At 36.7% G+C, this 27,035-nt stretch overlaps 1 protein-coding gene and 1 long non-coding RNA gene across 3 annotated transcripts in view; one reads left to right on the forward strand and one right to left on the reverse strand.

Annotated features, from left to right (window-relative positions):
- SREK1 (splicing regulatory glutamic acid and lysine rich protein 1) overlaps nucleotides 1–21,584 on the forward strand; it is a 33,240-nt gene extending 11,656 nt beyond the window's left edge. The window contains exons 2-12 of one of the 2 annotated variants that reach the window (XM_064405125.1): nucleotides 1,167–1,290; nucleotides 1,578–1,693; nucleotides 3,319–3,483; nucleotides 4,477–4,655; nucleotides 5,246–5,376; nucleotides 6,801–6,915; nucleotides 9,649–9,768; nucleotides 11,986–12,495; nucleotides 17,545–17,640; nucleotides 18,102–18,237; nucleotides 19,322–21,584. In XM_064405125.1, the coding sequence (XP_064261195.1) occupies nucleotides 1,631–1,693; nucleotides 3,319–3,483; nucleotides 4,477–4,655; nucleotides 5,246–5,376; nucleotides 6,801–6,915; nucleotides 9,649–9,768; nucleotides 11,986–12,495; nucleotides 17,545–17,640; nucleotides 18,102–18,237; nucleotides 19,322–19,474 (1,668 nt within the window). In that variant the 5' untranslated portion in view covers nucleotides 1,167–1,290; nucleotides 1,578–1,630 and the 3' untranslated portion in view covers nucleotides 19,475–21,584. The remainder of the gene's footprint in view (nucleotides 1–1,166; nucleotides 1,291–1,577; nucleotides 1,694–3,318; nucleotides 3,484–4,476; nucleotides 4,656–5,245; nucleotides 5,377–6,800; nucleotides 6,916–9,648; nucleotides 9,769–11,985; nucleotides 12,496–17,544; nucleotides 17,641–18,101; nucleotides 18,238–19,321) is intronic. The other variant, XM_064405124.1, reaches the window with a different exon arrangement.
- A 952-nt stretch (nucleotides 21,585–22,536) lies between these two features.
- LOC135291118 (uncharacterized) lies at nucleotides 22,537–26,530 on the reverse strand. The gene is made up of 3 exons (XR_010353982.1): nucleotides 26,306–26,530; nucleotides 24,702–24,728; nucleotides 22,537–22,607 (listed from the first exon to the last, which is right to left on the reverse strand). It is a non-coding gene; the product is annotated as an uncharacterized LOC135291118 (long non-coding RNA).
- Between the last annotated feature and the right edge of the window lie 505 nt (nucleotides 26,531–27,035).

Below are 27,035 nucleotides of genomic sequence, written 5' to 3' on the forward strand. Positions count from 1 at the left end.
GTTCTGTTCCACCCATTCTACATATAAATTAAGTTTCCTTTAGATTTGTTTTGTCATTCAGTCATATCGAGCTGTAACCCAGACTTTCCCGCAGATCTGTAGAACAGGTTTGCAGCACTTGTTTCTTTTCATTTTTTTCAATTAGTACGTTTTCTGTGGTGTCAGTTGGAACTCATTGCTAAAGCTGCATGGTGTTTTGATACCTATCTCGAATTTTCCTTTTCAATAAGAATATGAATCTTCAAATTTTGGATTTAGATGTTTTGTAGTTAAAACATGCAGTTTTAATCAAGGCAGGAAACCAGTGGCACACTTTTTATATATTATTTGACTATTAAAACAATGTTGAAATAAGAGCATTTACTTTATTAAGATCGATGGGTAATACCAAAGGACTCAGTTGGTTAGCATATATACAGTTATGCCAGTAATTTTGAACAGATCATAGATGCTTAGTGTAGTTAGAACTTCCTTCACAAGTTTTTTAATTTGGTGTTTAATGTTTGTGCCGGTTTTAATCCCTTTGTGTTTCAAATTTAAAATGTACAATTAATGTAATAATAAATGTTTGACATTTAATCTTTCTGGTTTTGGAGATACTTTGGGGGTTAATTTAGTAGTCTAATCTTGGCTAATATTAATGAAACCAACTTTAATTCAGATTAGTTATTATTTACTTTCGGCATTACAGCAGGACTATAATCAGGATAAAATAGCAGGAAGTACTTTTTTTTGGGAAAATAGAGCTAGCTTAGCCTGATCAGTTATAATTTTCTTCAGTTTCAGTAAATGTAGGCTTAATTTACCAATTTCAGATAAACTGAGGTGACTATAATGAGTACAAATCTTAATTTTTTCTACTCTTCCTTCCTCCACCTTCAACTTCACTTGTAGTGTGTATTCTGTGCAGTCGCAGTAGTTCAGTAGTTTATTATTTTATGTTTTGTTTATTTTTTACATTCTAAATAGGTAGCACCAGAGGAATAAAGAAAAGCACAAATTTCAGTCAGCACATACTTTGTTTTTTTCTTTTTTCCTTTTTTTTCTTTTTTTTCCTTTTTTTTTTGGTTTTCTTTCTTTTACTGATTTGGTTATTTGCCATTTCTGGGGATTAAACTTTAAAAAATGTTCTTCTTTTCTGTATCTGATGTTCTGTGTGCTATTAGTGATGCAGCCAACACGAACGGTTGTCATGTGTAAAACAACTTTCGATCACCGCGAAAACACCGCCCTGGGAAAGCGTCCATGCTTGATATCGTTTGGTTCATGAACGTTAAGTTTCCAGTACAGGTGACCCATAGCTCAAAGTGTTAAATAATTATATACATTATTCAGTTTTTAAAATAATAATCCATTAATGAGATTGCTAGTCTTTGAAGTTTTGCTCACTTTTGTTTTTCCTAATAGAGCAGGGTAAAAGGAAAAACTTAAGTTCTTTGTTTCTTTGTAAGGATCTGGTAGATAGATTCATTGTTATTTATTACATTTTTAAATGCAAGGGTAATTGTAAAATCATAGAAAGAGTAACATCTGGCTAGTGTTCCAACTCTGTGTAATGCTGTTATTTGCTTCTTCAGGTAAAATCCCAGATGAAGCCAAAGCCCTGTCTCTATTGGCGCCTGCTCCTACTATGACAAGTCTGATGCCTGGTGCAGGGTTGCTTCCTATACCTACACCAACTCCCTTGACTACAGTAAGTGAAGTTCAGTGTCTGTATAATTTCCAGTTTCCTCTGTTCTCTGTAGCCTTTTCTGTGGACAGGGAATTAGGATTATCTGGTCAACGGATGTTGCAGTGAGGGTTTGAACGCTGTTGAGTCAGGGATGGAAAGAAAGACTCCAGTCTTCAGGTGGATCAGAAGGCTCAAGAAGAACCTTTATTAGTAAGAAGCAGCGATAGTCTCCTTCCCTAAGTGGAACCAGATTGGTCTCAAAGTAGAAAACATCTCACATTGTTGGTGGCTATGAATAGCACACTGTAAAGAACCATAACTATAAACAATGGTTACAGAAAGAGAGATAATTGTTGGGATTCTTTCGTCTAGGATTCCCAGGTTCAGCCTGGGAGAAATTGTCTCTGTTCTTTCTTCAACTGAACTGAGAATATCCACAAGGATTTAGCTGTGGTGACTCTCCTGAGGACTGATCAGAAGATATACATGTGCTACCTTCCCAGGGTTTTTCTTTCAGAGTACTCATTTCCAAAATAGTAGGTAAATACTGGTTTTGGTTTTAATTATTTTTTAATTGCCGTCATACCTTGTAGGGTCATTAATTTGCTCCAGTGATAGTTACCACTGACAAAGAAGGTATTAAAACCTAAGTTACATTGATGCCAGTTCTTCAGAATATTAAAAGCTGCAGTAGAGACTTTTCCTTGGTATCTCTATTGCAAGATTTTTGACACTTAAGACTGTCTTAACAATGTTTTCACCAGGAAAAGTAGGTTTGAGCTTGGTTATGCCATTTTCCCTCCATTTCCTTTTGCCTTTGTAAGCCTTTCTTGACATCAGTGAATTGCTGTAGTTTATTGAAGGAAAACTTAAGGTTAAAATAGAGGAGTATTTTCCTTTGTTACATAAAAAAAAAGGTACTGATGGCTTGTTAAGAATTCCCCACACTTCTTAGAAAATTAATTTCTTGAAAAGGCACTTGCTTTTTGGGTAGAGAAAATTCAAGCCAGGTACTCAATGGACCAATTTTATAGTCATTTTTAAGTGACTTCTTATAACATTTCACAGGAGAGATTTCTGTTTCCAGTTCCAAACATGAGAGCTGTATACTTTTGTCTTTCTCTAGGTATGAATGGAAGAGCTTAGAACATTCTTTGCATTTCAACTGTAATTAATTTTGTCTTGGGTAATTCATTTGTCCAGAAGACGCTTAATGTGTCCCTTTGATCCTGAGCACTGGAAGTTTCCTTCTTTCCTTGCTGAGCAAGATCTCAGCTGTTCCTCATCTTGTCCAAAGACTTGTTTAACAAAAAGTAAGAATACTAGCAGTGTCTGAAAGAGTCTTACTCAGTTCATTTGACTCTAAGCATTAGAGCCTGTATGTTTTGTGATTAATATATATCCCTGTCCAGATCTCTTTCAAAAGATGTTAACTGATAATCCACAGAACATCTTAACTATGGAAGCTTATTTCTGGGTAGATTTTTCTTCTTTAAAAAGCCTGCTGCGCTGTGACCTTTAAAGTATTGCTTGTATTCATTAGATCTGTTTTTGCAGAAATGCATCCAGGCAAACAAGTATTAAGAAGTGGAATGTCATTCACCAGTGCTTGGCTGCAAAGTGTATTCTGTGCTTGTATTTTCCAGCTTGGTGTTTCACTTGGTACTTTAGGGGCTATACCAGCAGCAGCATTGGATCCTAACATTACAGCGCTGGGAGAAATACCACAGCCACCAATTATGGGAAATGTGGATCCATCCAAAATTGATGAAATCAGGAGAACAGTCTATGTTGGAAACTTAAATTCCCAGGTAGTTTTTTTGTTTCTGTGTTGTGTAAATACTAACAGAAGGTGTGAAAATGTTATCTGTGAGTTCTAATCTTACATGTTATAAGAATTTCCATTAGTTAATGACAACATGAATTTCAATAAAACCCCCTAAATTTTTTTATTCATAATATTTCAAATTTTGAAGCTTTGCATGCCAGTCAGACCAGGTTTTGTCAGAATATTGGAGAATCCACTAGTATTCTCCAGAGATCAATTAAAGAAACCTACTTCTAACTGTGTATGTTGATTAAATGTACAGTTTGCTTGTGTTAGATGAGCAGTCCTCAGAAGTCATGAGATCATGGTAGCTGTCCCCCACAGCACAGTGTAGTTGCTTAGGTACAGTAAGATGGAATTGTGTCCTACTGGAAGTTGCAAAATTAGCATAAATATCTTTAAATCAGCAGCTTGGTTTTTTGAGAGGCGATCATGTCAATTGAAAAACATTTGCTTTTGACTGATAGCAAGGTAAGTATTACATCTTGGGGTTTTTGACTTCTGAAACAGCTACTGAGTGAAAAAGTTCTAATGGTTGTGATAAAATAAAACAAACGGGAAGCTGGAAGAAAGCTACATAAATCTAAGTCCTTTAATATTGTTTGGATTTTTTTGCTTTAGTTGATCAAAAGTCACACTTAGTAGCTTGGAAACAGGTATAAGGAAATTTCTTACCAGTTAAATCAGATTACTTGCCTAAAAAGTGCAAAATCCCATGTAAATTTCTTTTTTTTACCTAGGTGAAGGACTAAGGGCTTGTGGCTCTACTGTTTAAAATTGTAGAATATTGTTTAGGTTAATGGAAGAAAATATACACGTTTAAGTCTTAAAATGTAACATTCCCAAATTCATGTCACTTTTGTAATAATGCTGAGATATCATTGCAAAAAATCTGTGGCTCTTAGACTACCCAATATATTAGATAATGGTTTTCACTGTATGGTTTACTTCAGCTGAGCTCTTCAACTCTTTCTAGACTACAACAGCAGATCAGCTGCTTGAATTCTTTAAGCAAGTTGGAGAAGTCAAATTTGTGCGAATGGCAGGTGATGAGACACAACCAACACGATTTGCTTTTGTGGAATTTGCAGACCAAAATTCTGTACCTCGAGCTCTTGCCTTTAATGGAGTTATGTTTGGAGACCGGCCACTGAAGTAAGAAATTAATGACCCGTATTACTGTTGAATGAGAGATTTCTTTGTATCATTTTACACACGTTTATGACTTAAGTGTAGCGAAATGCTGAGACTAATATTTTTTTCAGTATGTGGAGCTGTTGTTCACAAATCAAAACATTTTTATCAACTCCAGTTTCACAGTTTGGCATAAATTTCTTTCAGTAGAATATGTATAGCATTGAGTAAAATACAGTTATATTAATCTTGACGTAGTATAAGCTATAACAGTGAAAAAATCTTGGAAGTCCATAGTACTAATTAAGTTTTCAGTATGATGTGTGTGTAGTTAGTAGTATGTGTTAATGTGAAGATTTGATCTGAATTAGAGAAGTAAAATCCTGGACTTCTAAAAATATTCTAACATAGGAATACTGTGCTTCCTTTCTTTAAAAGTGGTAAGACTTCAAAGTAATAAAAAATACTTTGGATACTTGGAACAGATGGGTGTTTTGCTAAACATTCAAGTTTTTAATTTTATACAAAGTTGAGATGTTTTCCTTACTTGTTTTCCATTTGCCCTGTTCAAATATTTAAGAATGAAAGGTTTTTATTTTTGTTTAATTTAGGATAAATCACTCCAATAATGCAATAGTGAAGCCTCCTGAAATGACACCACAAGCTGCTGCCAAGGAGCTAGAAGAAGTGATGAAGAGAGTAAGGGAAGCCCAGTCTTTTATATCTGCTGCTATTGAGCCAGGTAGGTATATTATGTCAATTAATAATTACCAAACAGGCACATTCTGTGTTTACCTTGGTGCACATTTCTAAGAGCATTTTCAGACACAAGAGAAGGGTATCCAGAGGTATTCAGTACGTGTTGGGGAAGAAAACCAAAATAATCAAAATTCTGTTCATGCATCTAAGCAGTGGAATGAAGCTTATTATTTCATCATTTCTTGTTTTCAGATATATGTTCACTGAATGTTTTCAAACATGTAAATATAATACTAAGTCCATACTTAAAAAGTGGCATCAGTAAGAGCACTTGAAGACATTTAAAAGAAAATGCTTTCTATTTTTTTTTGCCCTTTAGCAACCATTAATAACATAGTTTTATGATGAGCATAGTTCTAAAAGCAATAATATTAACATTATGCTTTCCTTATCTATAAGCAGCAAGTTAATTTGGTTTCTTTTTCATGGTGCCTAAAGGTTGTATGCATCCTCAAAGCAAATGGGATCAGGGAATGAATCTGGGATAAATATTAACATATTTTAAAGGACTTCTTTTCATCCAGATTGTTTCCCTGTTAACACTGAGATGCCAGCTCAAGGAGGGATGGTGGTATTGTGTTGAGAGGTTAGACAGACATTCCAGTGGTGATTTATGCTGGCTTAAACTGATTGCAAAACAGCATAAAAAAATCTCAACTTTGTAAATTTCCTGCTTTTTTTTTGTCAGCAACTTTTTGCCACTCTTCTTACTAACAAACCCAGATATTGTCTTGTGTTGGTTAGATAGTGTGGAGTCTTGATGGTTTTTTGGGGGCAGTTATTTTCTGTTGTGTTTTTTGTTTAAAAGTAAAATAACTCTAGCACTTTATCACTGTTAAGCAACAGAATAACAATTAGACTCAACTGTGGTGAGCTCACTGTTTAGGTTTCTGTTGACTTTCTGGCCTTCGGTCAGACTTTTCAGCCTGTTCTGTTCTTCCTTTCCTCCTACAAAACAATGAGGAATAAAACTTCAGTATTTGTACAGTGTTTGAAATACCTAAAAATATGACAGTGATACTTACATTTTATGCTTGTTTTCAAAATTATGCCCTCTAAATTTACTCTTCTCAAGTTATTTTTTAATAAGAAAATAATATTAAATAAATAGAGCAAAAGGAGGACGTGTTATGGTCTTGTGCATTGTGGCAGCAACATAAATCCCATTCATAGTAGAGCTAGCTGTTTATAATTATCTGGTTTATGTGTACTGCTGCAGGATGGCTGCACTCAACGAGTATATGCAATGACTTTCTTGGATGTTTCTGAAGGATATTTGCAAAGAAGGAAGATGTGCAGAGAGTAGGCCCCTTGCAATATATGTGGTACATTCCACTTGTGCCAGATTGTTAACTGGGATCTTTAAATGTTCTGAGCTTACACTGCAAAGTGGTTTTTTCCTCTCAGAGTCTGGAAAGAGCAGTGAAAGAAAAGGCGGTCGATCTCGTTCCCATTCTCGTTCAGAATCCAGGTCTAGCTCAAAATCCCGCTCTAGAAGGAAAAGATCACACTCAAAACACAGGTGGGTATGCTTTTTGTTTCGAGATCATACTAGAATTTTTTGCAAGGTGCTGGTTACTGTTATTTTTTAGTTATAGTCGAGTATTGCTGTAGAGATTACTAACTTGCACACAGAAGATCAGCAAACCAGAAACTTTGTGTCTGAATAGATACTCTTTTCCTCTAAACCCTGAATGTTTATAGGATTACTTTGCGTTTAAGCATTCTGCAAGGCACTTCCTGTGTCATGTAAAACAATTTTTGTGGGTTTTCATACATTTTATGTTTTTGTATATTAGGCTGTGTAACCAAATAACATTTTGTGGCCTGTGTTTTAAAGAGAAACCTGCATTTTGTGGATGAAGTATATAATTTACTGGTAACGGGTTGGCTGGTTTTTTTTGGCTGTTTTTTGGTATTGTTCTCAACTTCCAGGCATTGAGTTAATTTTGTCCTGTAAATGTTTTTAAAAAGTATACAGAAAAGGCTTCAGCGGCAGTTTCTCATTTTTCAGGTTTTGTTTGCTTTGCTAAATTTATTCAGTTCTGAAACAGAAAATTATTAGATCATTCTTGAAGATTAGGATTTTTTTTTGTGAATGGAACAGGCTTGTTCTGTGAGAATTGTAAAGGCTTCCCAAAATGATCCAGATTCTTTAAATGTCAGGAGTATATTCTGAGAACCTAGGTAGATCAATCTAAAGATACTTGGCTATGCTGGGGATAAAAAACCCCAAAACTTGTACTGTTATTTGATTGCTTACGCTTTTGGTAGGTGTTGTCCCTATTGCAGCAACAGCTCTGAGGCATCCTTTCATTCACATCTTCAAAAAAGGCTACTAGAATACTTTTAAATACAGAAAATCTGGTCAGAGGGAGTTAACATCAATTATACTATCAAATAAATGTGATACAAGTGCAGGCTTCAATTTTGCAACAGCAGGGAACCACAGCACATGTTTTCTAGTGACTTCAAATGCAAGAAGGACCCTTTGGTCACTTCCTTTATTGCTTGCTTCTCTGCTATGTCCCTAACTCAAGGCATAACTGAAAAACACTGTTTTTTGTTCAACAGTGCAGTAATTTCAGTATTATCTTGTATTGGCACAAACCAAGTGGAATTTCAGAAGATAAGCTTTTCTTTCTTTAAATGTGGAAAACCTGTTCCTTAAACAAATGCAACTTATTATATTTTACTATATTTTATTAAATTGTTTAATATTGGTACTGCCAGTTATGAGAACATGCTAAAAAAAGCCATTCTGACCTGTTGAGGCAGCTTGATCCATAAAAATAATGTATCCTTACTGCTTCCCTCTTTTACTGTTTTATATAACATCATTTTCATCTCTGTGGCATAGAATTTATTGAAGGTTGTGCTTTGATTCAGTTGCAATAAATTGCACTTGCAGTTGATTTTTATTTCTCTGCTGATAAGGAGAACAAAGCTATAGCTAAAAAATGACTTCCCCTCTTCTTGGTATATTTTACTGATGCCATTTGGAACTACCTAGAAACAGAGGCCAGACAAACTTAAGGGAATAAGAAGCGGTTATATTTAGTGAAGGGCCTCCACATAAAGCCAACACCCCCTCCCCTCCAGGGCTACCCCCAAAGTGGACAGCAGGTCACGGGTTTTCACTCTTTTAGAAGTTTGATTAATTTGCATATTGGGGGTTAATATTTCAATTACGGCTTCAAGTAATGAAGTCATTTACCCCAAGTTTGCTCTCCCCCTAACTCACTTTATTTTACATTTCTTGGGGCCTGAGAAAGTAAGGTGTCCTTGATTCCCACGCCTGGAGAAGAATTGTTTTGTCTGATCAAAATGGGAGAATGGTAGCCAACACTCTGTATGAGTTATACACTAAAGAATTGTAGGATTACAAATGTATGAAAAATATAACAACTAAAATCCTGAGGCATTATTCAACTGTGTGTCTTGAGCTGTGGAGCGTAGGTGCAGTTGTTACTTTTTGTACCTCACAGTTCTTCAGGTTTTGCTCAGTAATACATGTGATCTTTCTATCTATGGCAAGTTAAACTTCATGGTGCCTTGTGAAGCAAAGTATCCAGTTATGTGGTTTTTTGAAATGTAACATGCAAATTCAGCTTTTTATTTTTGTTTTCCTAGGGAAAAGGGTCTTCCAGAAATTAGGGAGTATTTTGGAAAAAAAAAAATAAAGTGCTGTTCATCAAATCTGCATGAGACTTTTTTTTCAAATCAGAGTATCTAGACTTTAATTACAGCTGAGATCCATTCTAACAGATCCTTTTATCTGGAAAGGTAACTTGGCTTTATGGATTTAAATTATGAGGATGGAGAGCAAAAAGATTGGAGCCAAAGTCCTCTTTCTTTGATGACTAAAACTTCAATAAGTGCCTGGGCCTGAAAAGTAAATAAAATGTAACTTATTATTTTTACAGTCTGCTAGAAATTGCCAATCAGATTTTATGCGGTGTCATTTTGTAAGGACAACTGGTGTAAATTGTAAAAAAAACCTTCTATTTTCCAGATTCATGGAGATTATTATGAAACACTGGTATAACTTAAATGGTTTCTAAGTAGAGCATGTTACATATGGTGAAGCATAAAGTATCCATGTTTGCAAAAACATTTGCAGACAGTATGTTATTAAGGTGTCAGATAATACTTTGTGGTGACACATCCAATGTATACTGTTGCTTTGTTGGTTGACTTCATTTGCATGAAGTTTCCATATTAAAATATTTTTCTTCTGACATTCTTCATTTAGAAGTAGATCTGGCAACAGATCTCTCTCAAGACACAAGGACAGACGCAGATCCCGAAGTCCTCTGAAAAAACGGTCTAGATCTACAGAAAGACGGAAATCAAGAAGTCGCTCTCGTTCTCGGTGAGTTCTGTTCCACAACATGGTACTGTTAGCTCAGAATACAGTTTTTGAAAAAAAACTTAACAAGCCTTTTAGGTTACCATGAAGGGTGGAGTCTCATCTATGGGACAGGAAGTAAATTTTAATACTGAGTACAGTGGTCTTGGCTAGGATAGTTAACTATCTTTCTTGTAGCTTGTAGGGTGCCTCCAGTGATTAAATTATCACGCTGAGGCACCTGAACTTTGATAGTCTCATCTACATTTGTACTAACATTGAAGCCTACTGAAAAGAGTAATTTTGTCAGACTACAACCCATAGTTAAGGAATATCCTGTGTACTTGTGAACCCACTAAAAAATGGTAGTGCTTGTTTGATGTGTATCTGAATTCAGACTGACCTTGATCCTGTGTTGTAAGAACGTATATAAAGTTTTTGTGCATCAACTTTTATTTTCATCTTTGACTTTTCTCATATGTCAAACAGCAGGAACAAATGCATGTGCCGGTTGTACAGCATATATGTGTTTCAGGATGTAGTATGTGTGTATTTTATTTAGTTTATTAGCTTTTATGTCTGGTCATCTAATTACTAAACTGTGACATTTTAACAAGATCATAGCATAATTTTTTTAGGGATGAAGTAGTGAATAAGCTCAAACCAAAAGTGCCTGTGAAAATAGCTTCAGGAATAGAAGTCTTGGTATGTTCTTGGTTTACTTTCTGTAATTCCCCTGATTTATTAAAAGGGAGATTTGTACTTAGTTTGTGCAGCTGCCTCTTGTTCTATGAGGTAAGTTTGTGGGAAAGAGAGGTGCAGATCTGTGGCCCTGTGTGGAAACAAAACTAGGCTGTGTAGCTGGCTGGGTTTTATTGGTGGATCCTTTTGATTCTCTGTTTCTGTTTTCTGGAGCTTCTTGAGGCATCTGCTCACTGGAATGGGAAAGTCCAGTGAAATCTCTGATAAATTAACTAGAAGACATTTCTTGGGAGGCTGTAAGGCTGGTATTGTGGGGACTGCATGCTGTTTCATCTTTGCGATATTACGTTCCATCTCTGAGAGTCCTGATGAAGTACTTAACAGAACCTGATGGGAATCAAAGTTGTCAGTCTGTAGAGCATGCAACAGATGCATGCTGTTTATTTGCAGTTGAGAAGGAGATACAGCCAAACACTTACTCAGTTTGAGGAAAGTTTGAGTGCTGAGGACCCTCCATGTGTGAAGGAGTCTCTTTTAGAATCTGTAAAAATCTAGAACAGATACCAATACCAAGTAACTTCTGTCAGTCTGGTTCTTCTTGACACAATGAGGCCTGCTAAACAATTTTTCCTCTTTCTCCTGTGTCTCTGTCTGAACAATTGTTCGTTCATTATGTGCCTCTGTACTAGAGGGAAGAGAAGGGAGTATTGCATTTTCAAATAGTCCTATACTAAAATGTAATTTTCCAACCAAATTTGTTAGATGATTAGTTTTTGTTTGACTTGATAACTTGAACATCAGATGGAATTTTCCTCACTGTCCTCTTTATGAACATGTATCGTACTTCTGTCCCAAAGTCCCTTTCTTTTCTTTTTACTGTATTAGCATTTTTCAGTAGTTCTCAAATTCCTAGTGACATTACAGATGGTTGAATTTAGTTTTGATCTTACATTTGCTTTTTAAGGAAATACGGTGACATTTTGTCCATGTTTTCTTGTTATTTCTATGTATTAAGTGGTGTTGGACTTCCAAGCAGTTAAAAGATATCTGTATGAGAGAAAACTGGAATACGAAGACTTCTGTCAGTCAGCTGTCATTATTCATTTGGCAGTGATTAATCTGAAGGCCATTTTATGTGGATACATTTTTAGTAAAGAGTGGATTTACAGATTGTAGAGTTTGTATCACTCCTGACAAAATGTAGAAAATTTATCTATGTATAATTATATAACTGTGAGGTGAAAAGACATATTCTCTCCAAACTTAGTAGTATCACTTGGAAGATAGTGCTTTGATTTGGTTTTGGCTTCCCCTCCTCCAGCTGGTTTCAAAATTTTTCCTAGCTGTATATAGCTGTTTATTTTGTAGCTATACATAGCTTTCCCTTATTGTAAACAGGGGTGAAAAATTAAAATATTGAAGCATTACTATTTTTCAACAGAGATGCTCACTTTATCTTGATGTATGTTAAAAATTAGTTGTAATTTTAATTGGAAAGTTCAAAGATTAATTAATGGGTTTGTGTTTGGCTTTTCACAGGGACAAGAAAAGAGACAAAGAAAAGATCAAAGAAAAAGAAAAGGCCAAAGAAAAAGAGAAAGACAGAGACCGAGACAAGGAGAAGGATAGGGATCGAGACAAAGACAGGGAAAGAGAGCGAGATAAAGAGAGAAACAGGGAGAAGGACAAGGAGAGAGATAAAGAGCGAAGCAAAGACAGAGAGAGAGCCCGAGACAAAGACAGGGACAAGGATAAAGATAGGGACAAGGAAAAGGAAAAAGATAAAGACAAGGAAGAGGTAGATCATAACAAAGAAAAAGAAGATACTGAGAAAGAAGGAGAGAAGGACAGAGAGAAGATTAAGGACAAGGAGGGAGATAAAGATAAAGGAGGGGACAAGGAAAAGGACAGAGACAAAGAAAAGGAAAAAGATGGGGATAAGGAGAAGGAGCGAGAAAAAGAGAGAGATGATAAAAAGAAGAAAGATAAGAGATCCAGAACACCCCCAAGAAGCTATAGCTCTTCAAGAAGATCTCGTAGCTCCAGCAGGTTTGTTTAGAATTTTTCATGCTTCTTTTTTTTTTTTTTTTTCTTTTACAGATCATCAAGGCATCATCCTAATTTTTATGTGTCAGTATAGCTCTTGCCAAATAAATTTTTATTATTTCTGTTTTGTAGCTTTTCCTTTAAAGTAACATCTATTATAAAAAGCTCTATATGATGCCTGATATAACAGAGTTTCTTGTTGGGCTGCTGGTGCTTGACTTTCACGTATTGTGAAATATGTTTATACACAGTTTATACAACTATATTGTAGAAACCTTGAGGACAGTAATGAGATGATTCTCATGCTAGTTCTATATGTTACAGACAGCCAAAAGTTTTGACCAATGTCGCACACATTATCTTTGCCCTGATGAAAGTTTGAGTCACTGTTATGTAGTTCTTTGATTACTTACATACTGCAGCATTTTGGTCTGTAGATCTTGCAAACAGTTGTTTTCTGATACTTGCCTCTTTGGCTGGATGGCTGAACTGTGGGAAGCAAGCATGTAGGTTGGTTGGCTAGCCTTTCAAGAGGTGAATGTATCTCAATTGGAAGAGACAGATGTATTGTTTATCTGATAGCCAGGTAATTTAAAAGTAACATTCCTTAACACTGCTGACAGTAAGCTGGAAAACAAAGTTAATGTGGCTGTTGGTTTTGGCTCTGAAGAGAGCTTAACCGGCAGGAAGTCTGGATAAATTTGTTACAGCAGAAAGAGGTTGTGAGATTTTTTATAATATCTGTAAGCAAGCTCAGGCATATTATAAAAGCATTGCAGCTAAGTTACGTTTACAAGCATTGGTGGATAAGGTCCTTACTGTTACATCAGGAATTAGGGAGTTCAGTAGTATCGTATCAGAGCTAAACACCAAATTATATCTGTAACCTCAAGATAAAGAAATGCTGAATGAATTGGACAAGTTCTACCTATTGTAGTAGTTTGACAAGACAAAAGCAGAACTCCTCTAGTCCTTAAAATTCATCAGTTCAGGGTTCATAGAAGACAAAAAAAGGGTGTAATGGTTTCTGAACAGTGTGTTTGTGTTACGAGGTTTATGGGCAGAATATTGTTTCTTCAATAAGCATATGCAGCTTCCTATTTAAATGAGTGGAAGACCCACATAAAGGTACTTCTGTTAGCTTTGAAACCATTTTTTTCAGACCATAAGCCTCAGAGATTTGAATTGGATAAGTGCATAAAAATATGTAAGGGTTTCACAATACATATCCTATATAGGAGCCCTGGTGGAAAATCAGACTCCTAGTGCCAAATAGCAAGGGTAGTTAGGGGGGTGTTACCAAAAGCTCATACTGTAGTTTGCAATAATTTTGCTTCCCCATAGGAATCTTACTAGTTAAGTAAGTGCTATGGGAAGGCTCCAATGTTATGTACTTGAGCAAGGAATTCTTGTGAAAATTAGTGCATTTCTTCTAGTGCAGTCAAAGTACAAAGCTGTACTTTGATGTAATACAGATACTGTTAAACAAGGGTAGTGTTCTTTAGAATCTGGACACTTTCTATTACAGATTTACAATTTTTTTCAGATATAACTATCCTTAGAGCATCAATGCAGAGACCAGTATTGGTGAATGTTATTATCAGGGGCTTAGACAGTGGTACAGAGTACATCCTCTGTAGCTTTGCAAACAACAGAGAACCAGCTGTGGGGGGAGGCTGATCTGCCATTAGAGAATCTTAGCAGATGAGAGAAATGGACAAACAGTCATCTCATGGACTTGAACAAAGAGAAAGGACAAGTCCTACACCTGGGCAGGAATAAATAATGCCATTGCACCAATATAGCATGTGGACTTGCTGGCTGTCAGGTCCTTGTAGCCAAGGAAGCCAGCAATGTTGTGAGTAGGTCAAGAGAGGTAATTCTTTCCCTCTTCTGGTAAGGACACATTTAGAATTCTGTTCTGCGCTTCCCATTACAAGAGACATGCAGATGTACTGGAGTGAGTCCAGTGAAGGGCCATGAGGCTGATAAAGGAGCTTCCTTCAAGGAGTACTGAGGAATCTGGGATTGTTTAGCCTGGAAAAGAGAAAGCTGAGGAGCATCTTACCAATATGTATGAATATCTGATAAGAGCATGAAGAAGACAGAACCAATGAGGCCTGTGACAATTAAGAGGTGACAGGCACATATTGAGCTACGGAAAATAAAGGGGTTTTTTTTTCCTAGTGATGAAATTGTGGTTTTGCTTGGCAGACTGGAACCAGTTACCTCAAGGGATTGTCTCTTCCAGCCAAAGATCTGACTGGTTATGGCCCTGCATAACATACTCTGATTGAGCCTCTTGTAAGGTGGGAAGGGGATAGGTTGGACTAAGTGATCTTCAGAGGGTTCTTCCAGCCTCAGTAATGTCATTGCTCTCTGAAAATTAATTCTGAGTAGGTTGGGTTACGTTAGGGGTCTTTCTTTGGTGATGGACATTGCATAGTTGAAATGGTAGACCTTTCCAGTGAAGATCATTCAACAGATAGGTATTTCAGTTGCATGAATTTCAGTACAGCAGTTGGCTGCTCATCATGTAAAATGTGAAATAGAAGTGTAAATGTGAAATATTTGGCAAATAGTAATCTTTTTGGAAAAGAGGTGAAGGTGAAATAGCATGTACAGGACCTTTTAAGAGCTAGATGGCAGCTGACCTTGTGTTGCTGACTTGCTTTGCTTGCTGGTACTGGAAATAAGATAGTTATTTGTGACTCCTGGCTGAAAAAAGAAACAAGAGTAGGGGAAGTGAAATTAGTTGGAAAAGGAGCTATCTTACAGGCTAGAAGAGCCAGTAGCATCAGGTGACATGCAGAATGTTATTTCCATGTATAATTAAGAGATTACTATCAAAGTATTTGGAACTTGTTTTTTCTTAAATTTTCCTGTTAGTATTGTGTAAGACATAATGAAATGGGTGCACGAAAATCTTTTATGTAGAAATTTAATAGAGATGGGAACAGATGCAGTGAGACACAGTTATGATTCTTCAACTTGAAATAAGAAAAGCAGAAACTGAAAATAAAATTCAATGAATAAGCAGTTTCTAGTATTAACGCAGTTGCTGAAGCACTTGGTTTGCAGATACATATGCTGGAAAGCAAAATTAAGTGAGAATGTATTCAGTGTAGCTGAAGTGACAGCACTGAGAGAGAATAATCAATTTCCATTATCCTCAGTTAAATAAAGGTGATGATCAATATGGAGATGTTCAAAATGCATGTTAACTAGTGAGTAGCTGATTAGTGCCTGGTACTTATTACATGATTCTGAGCCTATTTTTTATTTTTAGTTTATCAAAGATAAATCAAAAGCTTGCTGAACTAAGTACTTTAGAAATCTTGTCCTGTGCAGCTTCAGGTCACTGTATTGGTTTTGGTTGAAAGAGAGTTAAATTTCTTACTAGCATCTGGTACAGTGCTGGAGTTTTCCTTTTTTTCCTGCTTGCTCTTCTCCCCTGGTGGGGTGGGGCTATGGAGGTTGACGGGCAAAAGAAGGCAGGGAATGAGCAAATGCCACTCAGGATTTAGCTGTCATCTGGGGTTCAACCATGACAGTTCTTTTTTGACTTCTTTGTTTTCTCACCAGTCCCTTCCTTGTTCAGCCTTGTCGTGCTCTACAGGCTCTGTTTTGAGAGTTGAGGAAAGAACACATTGGTAATTGAAACAAAATAATTATAGTAACAGTAATAATTGTAATGGAAAGGACAGAGATGGATAAAGCCCAAGAGAAGCAAGTGATGCACTACACAATCACTCACCCCTCACTGACTTTTGACCAGTTGGGTCAGCTTTCCTGGCCATGCTCCCTTGCAGTGTCTTGTGTACCTGCTTGCTGGCAGAGCATGGGAAACACATGTACTTCATTTAGGATAGCGGATAGCAACTAAAACAACCGTGTATTATCAGCATCATTTTCATACTGAATGTAAAACACAGCACAGTTCCAGTTACTAGAAAGAAAATTATCCTGACTGAAATCAGGACAGTCACATAGATGGTATATGGAGTATCATTCTATCGATTGGTATTCTGATAGGTCGGAGTATCAATCCATATAGTGATACTGACTGTCATTTAAGTGTCTTTTTGTCACTTATCTAATAAATGTTGATTTCTTTGCTTTTCTAAATATTGAAGATTTAAAAATTCAAAAATTGCAAAAGTTGTTTTGAATAAAAATAAATGTAGCTTTTGTGCTGTATCTAAAGTTTTAAATTTCTCTCTTCAGTTGTTCTTCTGGTCCACTTTTCCTGTTTTACAAAGAGTTGATGGGAAAAAACTAATCTTATTTTGACAGATGGCTTCTGCATTTATGTTAAATGAAATTATACTGACTCAATTTTTGCTTTAATTTCACATGTCCCTCAGTATAAAGTACCAGTTATTTAATGTTTTGTTGTATTCAAGATCAGACTCCATAATGGTAACTTCAGAAACTCCATTTAGCTATGTCTAACAGTTGCTTTGTGAAACACTTCAGGCTCTTCCATGTGTTACAGAATGATGACATTCTGTTTGCTAAGCAAGGACTACTGGAGAAACAATAGATTTTATTTATTCTGACTTTGACAACAGTTTGCACTGTTTTCTTCTAAATCATCTAATTCTAGCTTTTACATTTAGGAATTAAATTTCAATCAGGTTAAACTGAAGTTGAAGTGATCTCAGGTTGTAATGTTACCTTTTGAAATTCATATTGCTCAAGTTATGCCTTTCATCTTAATATGGCTCTTCATTCAACTGAGTTATTTTCATGACTGAAGAAGCTTTTAACTGATACAGTATTGCCTACTTCAGTGTGTTTTCATTGTTATCAGGTATATGAGGATTTAAAAAAAAAATTTTGAAAGGGCACATATTTTTTTGCCTTGCCTTTAACACTAAACTGAAGCATACAAAATTTTTTTTTAGTTTGCAGAGTTCTTATTTTGTTAGGGACATAGAGTGTCAAATTCAGTGGACATGTTTCGATCATTGTAAGCGCTTTCTCTTTTTATCTCCTTTGAGTTCATTATTTTTGGTTTTGATGATATTGAATTTCTTGGTCCCATAGAGAAAGGCGTAAAAGGAAGAGCAGAAGTCCTTCCAAATCTCCTAAAACATCAAAAACAGCAAAAAGAAAGTCTTCACGAACTCCTTCTCCAAGAAGGTCAGTTTGATGTAAACACAGAAGTTAACGATCAGTAAAGAAGGAAGAATTTGTAGTAATTTCACTGTTTTACTGCCTTTGCAGATTATTTCAGTTGGTCAGTATGATTCAGTTTTAATTTAAAGCTAACTCAAAGCTTAAACCAATTTGAGCTCTGGTGTTCTTTCAGTGACATAGTTTCAAATCAATCAGCATTGCAAATTGCTTCAAATCAATAAAATGCCTTCATTTGATACAGATTAAATTGCTTTTTTCTTGGCAAATAGAGTGTGTGGTGGTCATATGAACTGTTTAGCTCTCTTCAGCCAAAAAAAATGCTGTTGTCTTTGCAAAGGGATTTTTTATTAAATCTGGGGAGATTTTTTGAAAGTCCATGCTGGGTGTTTAGTTTGCAGTCAAATGGTTTGAAGTTTGTTGTAGTTGGATCAAATTCTAATTTGAATAAAAAATTTCTGAAACAGAAACAAGAAAGAAAAAAAAAGAGAAAGAGATACAAATAATGAAAGAAGAGAAAGAGAACGCTCCACTTCGAAGAAAAAAAGTAGTAAAGAAAAAGAGGGAAAGGAGAAATCTGACAAAAGCACCACAACTCTGAAGGTAAGTGTGCGTGACCAAGTGATCAGCAGCATGAAGTGGTAGTGAAGCCATTACTGAAATTCTCTCTCTACTTTTTCTTTGTTTTCTCTCTTCTATTTCTTCTGTTCCATACCAAATTAGTGTTGCTTGAGTTCAGTATTTGCTAGTTGAAGTTAGTAGGCCAGTTTAAGTCTACATATCTGATCTTCAGTTGACCTGTAGTAGTTTGTCTGCTTAGGTTACAGAAACACCTTGTTTCTCCTTTGTGTTGTGTGCCCTATGTGTTACCACGTGCCTTGCTTCCTGCTTTTAGAACCAGGCAGGCTATTGGCTAACAAGCGGTATTCAGGGGTGGCTTGACTGAAACTGAAAAGATTACTTTTAACATGAACTCAGACTATACAGTTCAAACTCTCATTGAATTGGTCCTGGTCTGTACATTGGATTCTATAGGAGTAGAAGTTGAAGCGTTGTGAAAGAGTGGTATAGGATTTTCCCCTGCGAAATAGAAAGTACTGCAATTAAGAAAAGAAATATCTTCAAATTGTTTACTCTTACAATTTGAATAGCAGCACACCTTTAAAGAGTAGTTAGTTGTGCTCAGAATTACTCAGCTGTTACAAAACAGCTGGTTTAGGTGACTGTTCAAATGCTTGAGGAAGTATCTTACCCAAGAACTCTAGAAATGTATCAGAAACCTGACAAAAAATGAGAAGGAAAAAATTTAGTCCTTTCCTATTTCAAAAGTGAGAGTGAAATCTTAATTGCTTAATTTTTAATTGCTGGCGCTGCTTCTCATACATTCCATGGTGCTACTTGTTCTATAACTTTATATATTAGTTTATTTTAGATAATAAAGATACATCTTTCTATGGCATAATTTCTTGGGTGATGGGTTGTTACAAGTGCGAAACTTCATGAAAAGAAAATGTATTTAAAAAAAGATGGGGGGGGCAAAGAAGGTCACACCTCTTATTTTAAAATTTACAGACACAAGATACACATGTAAAAATTCAAACAATAAAATTACTGAGAGTTGGTTGGAAGTCATAGCCTATAATGCTAAGAATATTATTTTGTTGTCAAATAATTTTATCTTTGATAGGACAAAGATAACAATAAAGAAGATCAGAATTCAGAAACTGACAAGGAAGTAGACAATAGAGATACACAAAGGACAGATGAAGTCAAGCTACAACAGAATGGGAATTGTCAACCGAACGAGGAAAATCTCTCAGTTAAAATGGAAGAAGTTTAAAGCAAAGAATGGACTTCTTATTCAACTAAGGAACGAAATCCAAAGCATTTTATTTCCCAGAATGAGGAAGAAAATGTCAAAGCAATCAACCTGAACATGTTGATAGTACTAGTAGCTCCTCCAGTTCATGTGATAGCTTTGTTGTCTTCTTGCTGTAAAGCAAGAGCACAGACCTGTAGTTAATACCATGAAAAGGCAGATGCCATCAGAACTATTAATCTCTGAAAAATCCATGCATTTCCATGATGGCTGTACTTGTAAAATGATTTATGTTAAGTTTTGCTATAAGCTGTTACAAATAACTAGAAATTGAAAGATGTAAACCTGTACTTCCCAAAAAAGCTGAAGATATGCATTGAAGGTTGTTTAAAATCCTGCTTGTTGATGACTTTTGTATTGTTTTGCCCTGTAGGTTAAAAAATCCACAAAAACTTTGATGTGTGCTGTTTGATGTGCTTGAAAATGGTGCATAAATATACACACTTCCTTTCCTTGTAAATGACAACTGTAGGGAAAGGGGGTTTAAGCATAAACATGGTTTTACTGTTCTTATGTTAAATACTCACAGATTAGTATGTTTTTCATTTGCTCACTGCTTGAGATTCTTAGGGTTTATTATTTAAAATAATTTCTTACTAATATCTGAAATTAATATTTCTTTTAAAGTATTTGAACAATGCATGCGCTTTTTCTGTTCATAGAAGGAACATTGCCATGTTATAGATACTAGGTTAGCTTACAGGGTTATTTTGGGGTTGTTTTGTTTTTTCTTTGTCCGTAGAGAAGTGAGCACATCTATATGATGATACCAGAACTTACAGCTTTGTTTTGCAATGTACTGCAGTGTGTCTGTTCAGCAGAAAATAGTACAGGTGCCATTAAGAAAACAAATTTTTCCTTTTTGTTAAAAAAAATATGGGAGCACAAGCAGAAGCTTTAGTGCCTTCTTAAAATGTGGTATTTTCTAGAAATGTATATGTGCTGTTACACATTTTTAGCTAAATCTTATATGATCTCTCTTGCTACTTTGCCACCACCATACTGTAGACAAAAATGCAAGTGACTTGCCAGAATGGTTGTTTGATTCACTTGTTAAAATAGTGAAGCTCCATTTTACTTTTATTTTTTATTCTTAGAGATTTATAAATAAGAGAAAATATGTAATTTGGGGACCACCACTGTACAAAAGTAGTAGCTGAATACAAACTGTGCTCTGATCACCTGCATCAAAGAAAGCTCTTAAGACATATAATATACATTTGGATGGCCTTAATTGTTACCTCTCTGTTATTTTCTCTGATACCTGTTGGGCAATATAAAAGGAATGACGTGCAAGAAATGGGGGATAAATAATTTGAGGAAGAAAGTTCTAATTTTTGCAGAGCTTACTTATAGAGATTCTTTTATCATTTTTTTTGTGGAGAAAGCATGCAAGAAGAGAATCACAAAACAAGTGGTTTTGTCTTAGCAAAACATAGCTTTTGTTCTTTGAAGTAATTTAATCGGTTATGAGTTTTCTGATAAGTTACGCTGTTAAAACATAATTATAGCCAAAATCACATAGATTATTTTTACTGCAACTTAATGCAATCAACTTATTAATTGCCTTACCTCATGGGAAGTGTCATTTCTTTCAGTTAAAATAAAAAACTAAGTGTATTGGCTATTTGCTTTCTACTTGTTTTACTTTTCCTTCGCATAGTTTGTTTTTTCAGTGGAAGGGAAGCATATTACAGGGAATGAAAACTTTGCCCAACTCCTAAGGTAGTGAAATCCAATTTGATTGTAAAGCTGCTTAATCACTCCTCATTTTCTAGAAGATTTAATGTTCTTGCCACTGTGTACATTTCAGACAACAGAAAATGCTTTACCATGTAAAGTATAGAACAGCCATTTTTGTGATGTTTAAGCCACATGCTGTTGGCTGGTAAACAGCTAATTCTGATAAAAGAATAAAAAATTGTATGCTTACAGGAAGACTGTGAAAGATTGTGTCTTGCAACAACAGCTGTCTTATTTATGATGTGTAAGTAGCATAGAGCAAAGAGATTGTTTGTATACTTGTTATCTTTGGTACCATTTCACTAATAAAGTAAGTATTTTAGAGGGATGTTTCTGCTGGTACATACTTATTAAAGGAATATTTTTAGACCATCTGGATTTACTCATAGAGCTTCTTTCATTTTAAATGTGGATATTAGTGAAAACATATGTATTATTTTTTTCTTTGAAAAGCTAAATTTCTCTGTTGGGAAGAACTAGAATTCGTGCAGTGTGTCATGTTTATCTGGTGTTAATTTGGTTTCTTGAGTTTTGTTATCCTGAAATAGCATAGTTTTATGATGTATCAGTTATAAAATATGTAAGGGATTGTGTATGCTTAGCTGAGAAATGTGCCTTTGGAAGTTAATAGTTATGGATGGCAGCCTTAACTTACTAAGTAGCTTATCACCTGTGTGAGGCTATAGGCAGCACATTGTTATATTGTATATTAATTGTGGTTGCCTTACAAAAAGTGTCTTGGGGATTTTAGGGTCTTTGTTCAGTTGGTTTTGTTGGTTGGTTTTTTTTTAAGGAAAAAAAGCAACCAAAGCAACCAGCCACCAAACACACATTTCTTCCCCTCCTCAAGTCATATTTTCTTGCAAATACTTTGCAAGATATTTTTATTTTCTGGTTTGGTTTTGTAAATACTGTGCAGATCTGTGAGGTAGTTAGGATCTGTCCATCTTACCAGGTGTTCCTAAAAAGGGACCCCTGGAGAACTGTTAGTCTATAAAATGCTTATTTTTGCGGAGAATAGCTCACAAACGGGTAACATAGCACAGTAATGAAGTTCCAGCCTGCTCCTACAGGACTGAGTGCATCATTCACTGAAAGTGTCCATCTTCCATGGGAAGTCCATTGCCTTCATTATTAACAAACTTGTGTGCTGAGCTGCTGTGTCAGATCATCTGGTTTTGCACTTTGTAAATGGGATTAACTTGGGTAGAGGTTTTGAGAAGTGTGGTTCATGGTAGCTGTATTGTTTTACATGTAGTTTTATCTGAATTAGCACTTACTTGAAAATGTTTATATACTTTCCAAGCCTGCTGGTACCACTGTTGATTCATCTTCTGACTTGTAGGCAGACCTTTGAGATATAAAATGCCTGACATTAGTGATAAAACATCTCTGGATATGATGATTATTTATACCATGTAAACTTGCTGCTGCTTGGTGATTAGCTCTTTGGAAGCTGTGACAATATTTGGGTGGAGGAGGAGTTTTGGATTTGGGGACAGGGCGAGTACTCTTTAGAATTCAGTCTCGACATTTCCTTTTGTGTTATGAAGGTGTGAGTATACCATGAACTATGAATTAAAGTATCGTAGAGACAGATTGGAAGACCAGATATGTAAATCATGAAGAATTAATTACTGTAGTGGTTGCAATGTTAGAGGAATGAAAGTAATTTGCAATGAGGCCCTGCTGTTGGATGGGTGCTTGGGCAGGATTCTGCTTTAGCGCTTGTACAGAAGCTTAGTTTTACTATGCAGAATTTATAACCTTTAACACAAGCTTTTCAGAAAGCTCATGGTGTTCTTGCCTTTGAATCACTGTACTGCTGTTAAAAAGACACACTTTCCAGCACAATACTTTGAATCAAGCCAGAAATCCTCCTTTTTAAACATGGTTCTGTATATCATTTATCAAAAATCAGAGTCATGGGTTTGCTGTAGCAATACATTATTTTGAAAGCGTTATCTTTATTGCTGTGAACACAGGCTAGTTGTGTGACCCAAGAAAGAAACCTCCAAAAAAGGTTCAAGCCCCTGAAGGATTGTTGAGGGGATTACAGTGTAGAAATAAAAATATTTAAGCCAGAATTCATCCTGGAATTTTGGAAAGTACAAGTGTGACAGTTGATGTAGGAAGAGCATCTTCTGGAAGTTAGGCTATGCTGGACTGCAGTGTAAAACCCAGTGCTGGAGCACCCTCTCCTGAGCTATCACAGTAAGATTGCAGGTAATGTTTGAACTGTATATTTAGACACTGCTACAGGCTTTGTTATAGCAAGCTTACTGCAAAGCAACACTGTTTTTAGTACTCTACTACTGCTAGCTACTCTAATGCAGTAGTAATCTCCCAAAACGTACTGGAAAGTGATGTACCTACTTACACATTAATAGGAGATACTCCATGTGCAGGTGGCTGGGCCTTTAGTCCTGTCTGAAATATGGTTTTTTTGACTTTGATTTTATGCCCAGTTCATTACCTGGTGCCTTGGACCAACACTCGAGGAATAAGGCTGATGCATGTTGGAGGTTTGCCTTTAACACAATTAATTGATTAAATGTATTGTTCAAATTATTTCTTTTGGAGGTGGGAAAGCAAATTAAAATTCCTGACAGCAGGAAGATGTATTTATTTAATCTAAGGAGAAAATTAAGTAAATCAGAACTCTGTAGTCCTTGCTGCAGTGCAGTTTATGACTGCAATGAGAGTTTTGCCAGTGAAGAAAAGCAATGGGAACTGTAAGGCTGGATTCTGTAACATGGCGTTAGGCAGAGTACCATGATGCCAGTGTCCAAAACTGGGCCACCTGGGCAGCTGGTTGCCTTTCCAAGACATATTTGGCTTCTGGAAGGACAGACAATGCAAGTGGAGGGGTGTAAGGAGAAATATAACCAGTGTGTCTATCATCACTTTTTCTCTGCATTTGTGCTTTTTGTTCCTTGAAGCAACCAATATTATTTTAAAAAACCAAACTAAACAACCCACTCAAAAAAACCAAACAAATCCAAAACATAACTGTCCTTAGAAGTCGAAAAAATATATTCTTTTATGCTTGTGACTGACTTTCCAGTGTTATTTCTCTGTGTCCTAGGATCAGCATAACTTTTCATCAGGTCTGGAGAGCAGAAAATGAGTCACATACAGTATTACAAACAAAACAGATTGACTATTTGTCAGTTAAATATTTGGTGGATTGAGGACTTTGAAAAGTTCATTGCAACCCTGCAGCTACCATTAGACAAATATGGAAACAGAGAGGAGAAACCCTGATGCTTAAAAAATGTTAAAGAAACATTCTTAGAGAAAATTGCTTCAAAGCAATTGTATAATGGATTTATGAGTACACACACAACCCTTTTTGGAACTGCAGACTCCTCAAGCATTCCAATGGAGATACAGCCTATATATGGTGAATTCACGTGTACTACCACACCTTTGCTTTACTTACTTATTTTTGTGAAATCCAGAGGGTCTTCTGATGCAGGTTGAATGAACATTGAAAGAAAGATAATAGAATCACATGCTACTGGATTATTTAACTGGTTTTGGAGTTAGATATTTTCTCAACATTCACAAAATCTCTTATTTATTAGTGGAAATATTTATATTATTTTTCATAGTGGGATCCTTATTAGTAATGTTAGTTTTCATTGAGTCAATGCATTCAATGTAAGTTTTATCTTAACTTTTTAATAAATGCTTTGATGCATTGGAAAAATATTCATATGACTCAGCACAGCTAGTTAGAACTTCAGTGTGACTAAATGCTATTTCTTTTTAAACAATGAGGTTCTCACCCTTGTTGTGTTGAAAAGCTACAATGCAGTCTTTGCCTAGTACGTTGTGTGGGCATTGGCAATCACAGCTTCTTTGACACAGCTGTGATAATTAAAAGTTGCGGAAACACATGTAGCTTCCTTTCCAAAAGTGGGTAGGTAGCACATGGAAATAATACACAGAAGTCACAGTGGCCAAGTTAATTTAAAGACTGTGTAACCCACTAAACCACCAGATACTAAACATGCAATCACAGCTGTAATGCCAAAAGGGCGTTATTGCATCTTATGGATCCTAATTCTGATGGTACCCAGTAGCCACACGAGTGAAATGAATGCCAGAATGGTTATTTAATTAGAGCTCAGAAGAAAGCCAGTGGTTGCTGGTTGCTGAGTACCTTGGCTTGAACCACTACCAGCAAAGTTTAATGGTAGCAGTTACAGGATCACAGAATCCAGTAGGTTGAAGCAGACCTTGGAGATCAACTCCAACCTATGACCTAACACCACCTTATGAAATAAACCATGACACTGTGTTCCACATCCAGCCTTTTTTTAAACACCTTGAGGGATGGTGACTCCACCGCCTCCCTCGGCAGCATATTCCACGGCCCAATCACTCTGGGAAGAAATATTTTCTAGTGCCTAGCTTGAACAGCTTGAGGCTGTGTCCTGTCAGTGGTTGTCTGGAAAAAGAGACCCCCGCCTGTCTGCACCCTCATTTCAGGCAGTTATTGGGAGCACTGAGGTCTCCCCTGAGCCTCCTTTTTTTTCCAGGCTAAACAACCCCAGCTCCCTCAGCTGCTCCTCACAGGAATTGTGCTCCCTTCCAACAGCTCTGTTGCTCTTCTCTGGACATGTTTGAGTATCTCAACATCCTCTCTAAACGGAGAGCCCAGAACTGAACACAGGATTCAAGCTGTGGCCTCACCAGCGCCCAGTACAGGGGACAATCCCTGCCCTGGCCCTGCTGCCCACACCATGGCTGATCCAGGCCAGGATGCCTTTGGCCTTCTTGGCCACCTGGGCACAGCCTGGCTCATGTTCAGCTGCTGTCAGCAGCACCCCCAGCTCCCTTTCTGCCTGGCCACTGTCCAGCCACTCTGTCACCAGCCTGTAGCCCTGCAGGGGCTTGCTGTGGCCAAAGTGGCCTGGCACTTGGTCTTGTTAAACCTCAGCCTGTTGGACTCAGCCCATCTATCCAGCATGTCTGGGTCTCTCTGCAGAGCCCTCCTACCCTCCAGCAGCCCAACACTCACACCCAGCTTGGTGTCACCTGCTAACTTAGTGTGGCAGACTCAGTTCCCTCATTCAGGTCATCAGAAGAGGTACTAAACAGGACTGGGCCCAACACAGATCCTTGGGGAGCACAGCTGGTGGCTGATCCCCACCTGGATGCAGCACCATTCACCATCACTCTCTGGAGCCATCCCCAAATTACTGTTTGGGAAAGGTCAGAGAATACATATTGTTCTGTTTTTGTTTATTATTCTGTTATCCACTTCTGTGCTAGCAATCTATGAAAAACTATGAATCTATGAAAAATTGGCTGAAGCCTGTAAATTTTCAGGTAAAATAGCATGTTTACTACTCTCCAGCTTACCTAGGCTCCAGTGTCTCCAGTAAGGACCTGAAACCCACTGTTTTCCTGACAGTGCTAGCTGTAGCTTTGCCCATCATTCTTCAGGGCTTCCTGTGTTTGCTACTCCAACAAATCCAGACTACTTCCTTTGTGGGTTCATTCTGGTAAAGTAATAAGCCCACCCGTTTGCTTGGGGAAAGTTTTGTGGAAGGAAGTTAGAGCATAGGTCTTACAAGGGGTGGTTGAGGGAGCTGGGGATGTTTAGCCTGGAGAGAAGGAGGCTCAGGTAAGGGATATTATCACTCTCTTCAGCTGCCTGAGAGGATGGTGCAGTGAGATGAGGGTCAGTACATTCTCACAGGTAACAAGGGACAGCATGACAGGATATGGCCCCAAGCTGCACCAGGGGAGGTTTAGATTGAAT

The sequence above is a fragment of the Passer domesticus genome, chromosome Z (genome assembly GCF_036417665.1).
Source record: "Passer domesticus isolate bPasDom1 chromosome Z, bPasDom1.hap1, whole genome shotgun sequence".
Classification (NCBI taxonomy): Eukaryota; Metazoa; Chordata; class Aves; order Passeriformes; family Passeridae; genus Passer; species Passer domesticus.